Source organism: Pygocentrus nattereri, chromosome 4 (genome assembly GCF_015220715.1).
Source record: "Pygocentrus nattereri isolate fPygNat1 chromosome 4, fPygNat1.pri, whole genome shotgun sequence".
NCBI lineage: Eukaryota > Metazoa > Chordata > Actinopteri > Characiformes > Serrasalmidae > Pygocentrus > Pygocentrus nattereri.
Window position 1 is genome coordinate 22,329,844 of NC_051214.1, and position 7,595 is coordinate 22,337,438.

Here is a 7,595-nt window from a genome sequence, read left to right on the forward strand (position 1 = left end):
CAAAAGGCCCCTCGTCACTCTCATCACGGGGGCAGGACCCCTCTTGTCACTGGGGTGGGACCCTCAAGGGTTCATCTCAGTATCTTTAGCCAGGGAACATAACTGAACCATAATCCACTGAAATTATGTGTTCTAAGCTGTACTGACTCCACACACCCTGCCTCGCCTCCAGGCTTTTATTCTACTGTTCTGTTTTAAAACATTCGGTTATGAAAAGGAACGAATACCAACTTTTCACCTGGAAAAACTGATTTAAGGTTCACAATCAGACCTTAGAACCACTGTAGAACCTTTGAGGGAACATTTACATTGTTTGTAGCTTGATGAACAGAAAATGTACCTGCACAGAACCTTTATTTCTAAGTGTAGAATATTTCCATTTTTGCAAAATTTGAAAACTCCAGGTGGCCATTGCATTGTGTTAAATGTCATGATTTCATGATGAACAGACTAAATAAAAATGGAAACACTCATTACCTTAAATTCCATTATGAGTTTAGAATGTTTTTCCCTAAAGTTTCCATTTTGAAGAGACAAGATTTTGTGCTGAAAGGGAACAAAATTGACCCTTTTAAACCTTCCACTTATTTTTTTCTTAACAATATAAAATATTTTCTCATTGACATATTCAAATACTGTTTACAAATATGGATATTCAAATAGTAAAAATGATCAAATGCCCATTAGTTTATTTTTCTTGGCGTTTTTTTCCCTGCTGTGGTCTTCACCCAGTATCTTTAGCATGTAAAACCCAGGACATCTAATGTAAACATTCATTGAGCTGAGTATACAGATATTGTATAGAATGTAGAATGTGTGTTGCAACTGGAGACGGATTACCATACATAACGGGACTGTCCACGTACTGAGCCTTTTTAATGCACAGTATAATTAGCGTGGTACATACTGTATGTGGCTCTGCCTTTTTCATTTTGCTTTATGGTGAGAAAATGCTTTAGTCCTTCTTATTAATTACTGCTGACTCCCAGCACCTATTTGATGATTATAGTAATGGTTGTGGGACTTACAGCTCCCTCCTCAGTGCCCAGAGCCAAGCTGAGAACAACACATTAGTGCTAGAGGAGATCCCAAATGGTATGAAGTATGAACTGTGCTGCATGTGCCGTGGGCATGTTGAGGTGTTAAATAAATATGGTAAAGCAATGATTTGAAATGGTTTTCTCCACACCCCAAATTTAGTCCATCAGCCAAGACATGTTTGGTGTTCAAAGACTTGCACTGGAGCTGTGAGGCTAATGAAAGCTTATAGACACTGTTCACATTGTGCAAACTGTAGGCCTACAGCGTCACCCAGGCCGGTGAAGTTGTTAGTTAAACACTGTATAATCGTTACCTTTAATTAAGCTAAAGGGTGTGGCATGGCTAAAACAGTATTCACAATCATCTTGAACTCTGAAATGTATCTGTATTTTGTCTGGCTTTGTTCAAACTGCAGGTCAAATCTGATTTGTACCGTCAGATTGCAGTCAAATGTGCTCGCAGAGCCACACTGGTTGCCATAGTAACAGTAAATCTTAACGATAAATAGTTAACAGAACAATCACGCTATACTTCACAACGGCGTTTCACTTTTTACGACCTACAGCATGAGCAGAACACAACATTAGTGTAGGATGACCTGGTCACCAGACTGCTAAGGAGCTACAGGCTGTAGTGGTAATATTCAGGGACAGGCAGTGCCAGGTGGTGTTGGATAACTTTTTTCCTTTAACAAATGATATGATTGTGTTGAGTTACATTTTGTGAGACAAATACGCAAAAATAGAAGATATCAGGAGGCAAAGACTTTTTCACAGCAGTGCAATGGTGTGTACTAGTAGTGTCAGAGACCACCCGAGGACGTCTGTGTGAGATTACTTAACACCATAATATATTTTGTGTCAAGTGTGATTTAGCCATGCAGTTTGCGTGATGCTAACTTTTAATGAAGCAGTCACTGTAAGTAGAATGTACAAAGTAGAAATATGGGTGAAACGTTCTATAAATGTCATGTTTGTAAGCATCTATAAACACATTCATAACATGTAATGCATTAATAAGGCATCATAAACATGACTATAAATATTTATAAAACTGCATTACACTTTTTAGCCATGCTTATTATGCACTATGAATTGTTAACATAATACATTATAAGTACTGTTCATAACATTATAAGAGCTCATAAGTTGTATTTGTCCGCTCTAAGTAAAGTGAGGTGTACTGTACTAAAGCCTCCTCCAGTGTTAAGAGTGAGGCTTCAAGTTGAAGTATTTACTGAAGGATTTACTGAAACACTAAAACATCCACAATAAAGCTCAATACAGGCTTCAAATGTCAGAGTTTAAACTAGTGCTGCCATCAGCGTTTCACCCAACGTGGGAAAGTTAACAGTGCACAACACTGTTAATGTACACCACCGTTAGCCTGACACTGACTTAACACTGCATATCCAATAGAATGCAGTGTAGTGTAGTGTTACAGAGTAACTGAGGGCATAAACAGCACTGGCACTGACAGCATGACATGTTATTAACACTACTTATAATGCACTAGAGTATGCATAATGTATAATAAACATGGCTATAAAATGTAGTTGAGTGTAATTAATTTTTATAAATATTTATAACCATGTTTATAATGCCTCATGAATGCATTACAACAATCATAGAAAGTGTTACCAAAAAAAATGTTAAAAGCTTTCATGCACCACTGACTTTCTTGTCAGACACTGACATCATGAAGTGTCGTGAACAATACATGAAATTTGATCTGAATGGACAAACTGAGTCACATGCCCAGGAATCTGGTTTGAATCGAGATTTGAAACTACCTGCAAATGTGGCTTTATGTCCCTTTCCAGGCTGTTATATTTCAACCACTCTCAATGGCATAGCGTGTTGCTTGCCGAGACCTCCAAGCTCACAACACAGTGTGGTTAGCTGTAAGGGTGATGATTTAAGCTTGCAGTTTGCACAATGATAACTGCTGTAAACTTCCATTACCAGCTTCAACCAAAGAAGCAAACTTCAGACATCAAAGTCTTGGCAACTGCATTTGTAGTCGATTAGTAGCAGAGCAGAGGGTCCCAACCTGGGGCCGAAATCACAAAAGTTTCTTAACTAAGAAAATCTCCTTAAATGTGTGCTTTTTGAAAACTTCATTCTTAATAAAAAAGTTTCTATTCTTCAAATAACTTCTTAAGAATTAAGAAGTATAAATAGCTATTTTTTCTTTTAAATTCTAAGAAACATTATGTTCTTAAATGTTGTCTTAACCTTGTGATAGACAAACTCCTTGACGTTGCCTCTGCTGCTCCTGCCCATCCTCTCCTCTTGGTTTCCGCAGTCACCCTGTAACTATTGCATTTTCCAAGGAGGATTTTTTTTATATCCTGTTGGCTATTTCTTACATTTAGGGCATTTGGGAGATGCACAGGTAGGTAGTTTTAAGAGTCTTGCCCAAGGACTATTATTGGTATAGTGTAGGGTGTTTGCCAACGTGGGTGACTGAACCCCAGCCTACACTGTGGAAGGCAGAGATGTTACCCACAATGCAACTTTTTGTTTGCTACTGCTGTTTTGCTCCTCTGAATGGATTTAATAATGGAAATAACAGCTAATAAAAACTAAAAATACATTGTGACTCAAAAAGATTAATCCGATTTCAAAGCACCATATTTTTACAACCGTGACATTTCTAGGAACCCATCACAATCCAATTGTAAGAGGGGGTCATAGAGTTTTTGACTTGCTCCCTTCAGTCTGAGAGGAGATGAGACCCCTGAGCAGAAAGCGTTCTGCGTTCTCCACTTCAATAAGAGTGAATCCGTTATAACTGTGCAGCGTGATTTTCGTGGGCAGTGAAGCTCCAACAGCTCAGAGCGTTCGGCGTTGGTTCCACAGCACTGGATGATCTCCAAAATCACACTGAAAGAGCCGTGAGAGCAGCGACACCTGACACGCTCAATCCAGTATGGGATGAGTTTGACTGTGGTGTTGATGTCGTCCGTACAGCTGGAGGAGGTTCAGACTGAGACCTTGTAAAACTATATAACTTATTAGTTTTTTTTCTGAGAATTGCTTTTAAGAACATTCTTATGGAATTCTTAGTTTTTGTCTTAAGAACCTTTGCAGATTTTTTTCTTAAGAAAGCTTTTGTGAATGGTTCTCAGGGCCCTCAAGACAGTCCACATTTTTGCTTCTGCCCAATTCACAACACATAAGGATGAAGGGAAAATGTGGACTGTCTGGAGGGCCGTGAGGACGTGAGTTGTGATCCAATGATGTAGACAACCGATTTTAACAGTAACAGACTGTGATGTGCAGCATGTGCCATATCTGAACATGGAAATAACAGAATAAATGGGTCACTCTACAGAAAGGTCCATTTTTGTGTCCCAAGAGTTTACAGATATATTACACTTAAAAAACATGTTAGCGTGACATTTTTTTGCATTTTCAAATAAAGTTATTTTAATAACTGCACCTTCAGACATCAATTTAGCAATATTAGTTTATAAATCAATCATATTGAATTCCAAGCACCATGAAAGAGCTCATCCTCACACTCGTGTGTAAAGACTGAGGCCATATGTTGAAGAAAAAAAACATTTTTTTTGCAGTTTTGACTTCAATAATCTATACATGACTGTGTAATATATGAATTAAATGACAAAGAAAACAAATGGCAAACAAATATTTTAAAATATGTAATGAAAGTTGTGGTCCCCAGAACTGGCATTACTGCATAACAAAAACTCTTATTTTGAAATAAAAGTCACACTGATGACATCACTCGACTTCCTTTGACCTGTTTTCTGAGGATCTATGAAGAAAAGCACATGGTGAGTCCACTGTGCCTTTCGGTTCTCAGAGGTTTTCTCATTTAACTCATGATTTCATATGAAGCTTTTAGCTGAAGTCACTGGTGTGACCGACTTTATTCTGAGGTCATTGTGAAAAAAATAGAACACAAAAGGATTAAATTCCATATTTCAGTGCATGTTCCATGATTGACAGCATGTGGTTTCATGCTCTGTAGCAGCCAATTTGTAAAACACATTTTTTCAGCAAAAATGTCTCTGAAGTTACCTTTCTTATGTGTAACACCAATGACAATTAGTAACACCAGTGACACCTATGGACAGACAGAAAAGTGGACGTTTCTGAAGAATGACCCAAATGCTGTATTTTTAAATATTCCAAATCCTTGTTTATCCTTTGGTATGCGTATATCTCCAGCAGCAGACCTCTCTTCTCCAAGCCTCCTCAGCATCCCCAATTCCATGACTAATGCCAAAGTTTGTTCAATTGATTTGATTAATTAAACATAACTTCAGCATAACTTGCTCCCAGCTGTTCTTGACGTTGCTTATGTTTGAAGTGTCAAACTCCCGCTGGCGCCGGCTCTATGGGCACTTTTAAAGCTCTCTTTAATGGCATCTTCAAATAAACCGACACAAACGGCCTCTTGTGAAACTGGCCCATTCCCAGGAACCGCACTTCTGTGATACATTAAACACCAGACTTCAATAAGTCTATGCAGATGAACGGATAATGTCTTTCCTTGTTCTCCTTTGCTGTTCTCTTTTTCTGGATGTGTGCATAATTATTGATTACATGGACTGAATCTAACCTTTTTTTCTCACTCTTGTCTTCCAGTATGATCTACTCTTTGGTGACCTCCTAACAGAGTCGTTGGCACGGAAGGAAAGGTGTGGATATCAGAGACTGTTACCTGGAAATCTAAGCGCTAAACCAATCTCTGGAGAACTTCTAACACACAAGATTGATTCCTCTGTTTTTGTCACTTGGAAAAAGATGACCGTCTGGACTTGGCCGCTGAAGAGCCTGTGTTTACCAGTTCTGATGCCTGAATGCCACACAGATTTTGGAGACCAAACATTGTGGGCGGTTGGTCGTGGGGGTCACTTGGCGCAATACAGCTAGCACACTCATGTTCACAAGTTCACATGGTCGTATTTGCACAGATTGTCTCAGGCATAGCACATGTCCTTCAGGACATCGAGGCCCAACACCTACTCACCTTTACACTTCCACCAAATGTAGCTCCAAACTTTGGTGTTGGGTTGAGGGCAGTTTAAGGGAAATATGGCCAACCTTATCAGCGAATGTTGCATTTTTACTAGACGCTCACTAGACCAATGGGTCCATACAATCGGAACTTCTACGTGAATGGCTTTTGTGACATGTGTATTTGTGCATCCTGCAATAGGCAATTTTTTAAATGTTGCATTCTTTGTGTACATAGCAAGATTTGTGTAATGCTCTGATGTTTTCGGTGTCGTCAGTCGTTGAGACATTTTTAGATATAAAAAGGTTGACAACACTTACAACGAGGCTTTTCCTAGGAAACTAGAGCCGATTTTCAAAATACCACCTTTGCACAATAGTTGTTATGGGTTTGCACAATTTATTACGGTAGTTGGTGTTGAAATGATCTATATTTATATACCCAGAATACCAGTCAAGTCTTCCAATATACAATATTTTGATGTGTCGAGCTACCATGGTGAACAAAAAGTACAGTATTGCGTATTTGTTGTAACATCATTATGAGTAACTACGAAACTCGCACCAAAACAACTTCAGTTGTTCATTACAATGTAATGTACTAAAAGAGCTTCTGTTCTGTTTGTTTCGACTGTGCATAACAATAGCAATACAACTAAATGAAACTCTTACTTCAGTGAATCGCATCGGGAGGTAGTCACGAAAAAGAAAAACATTTATAAAACTAAATCTAACGAGTTCCAGCAAATGCTGCCAACACTCTTCTCTTAAAATAGCCTTGCTATCTATCTATTTATTCATTTCTCATATTTCACATCACATCTCATCCAACTTTTAAACAAGATTTTTGACCCCACCCCAATCCCCTTTCGCTTCCTCCTTAGTCCAAGTACTGCCTAAGGCTTTTAACATGGGGCCATGCTGTTTGATTGTTATTGTCACATTACAGATAAAGTGTAACCACATGACGCACAAATGCTTCAGCATACCTGCGCAAAGCTGTTTCATTAAACCATGGTGTTTAACGGAAATGGGGTCTGTTCTGATGCTGGTTCAGTCTTGGGGGGTGAGAACAATAATGCCTTTAGGAATAGGCCATGAAATGCAGCCGCCATGTAACCCGCTGCCTTGTGTAGTTACACTTAATGTACGATGACCAAACATTTTATATCCCTACTGTGTACGTGTCCATCCAATATCAGTTGAGATATTTGTATTATATAAGTAAAATAAATGCTATTTTAAAATCAAGTGGTGAGTTGTCCCTCAAGTGCTTGAGTTATCACACATATGCTTTTGTGATAAAAGTCATGACCCTGAAACCGAAGGGAAGGTGGCACGATATACACTTTAGGTTGAATAAAAATATGGGTCAGGAATCTAAAGCTACATTATGTGTCCAGAAGTTTGTGGACACCTGCTTTTCTGAAATAAAGGGTATTAAGAGAGTATTTCCTGCAGTAACTGCCTCTATTCTGAAGGGAAAGCTGTATAGTAGAATGAGGATTTAATTGGCTTCAGCCACAAGAGCATTAGTGTGACTGTTAGATGGTTCTGGGA

The 7,595-nt window shown here is 38.7% G+C and overlaps 1 protein-coding gene across 2 annotated transcripts in view; it reads left to right on the forward strand.

Moving 5' to 3' along the window:
- The window catches only part of cnih3 (cornichon family AMPA receptor auxiliary protein 3), a 103,414-nt gene extending 96,146 nt beyond the window's left edge, over positions 1-7,268 (forward strand). For both annotated transcript variants that reach the window (XM_017719915.2, XM_017719912.2), the window contains exon 6: positions 5,664-7,268. In XM_017719915.2, coding sequence (XP_017575404.1) covers positions 5,664-5,691 — 28 coding nt within the window. In that variant the 3' untranslated portion in view covers positions 5,692-7,268. The remainder of the gene's footprint in view (positions 1-5,663) is intronic.
- The last annotated feature ends 327 nt before the right edge of the window (positions 7,269-7,595 follow it).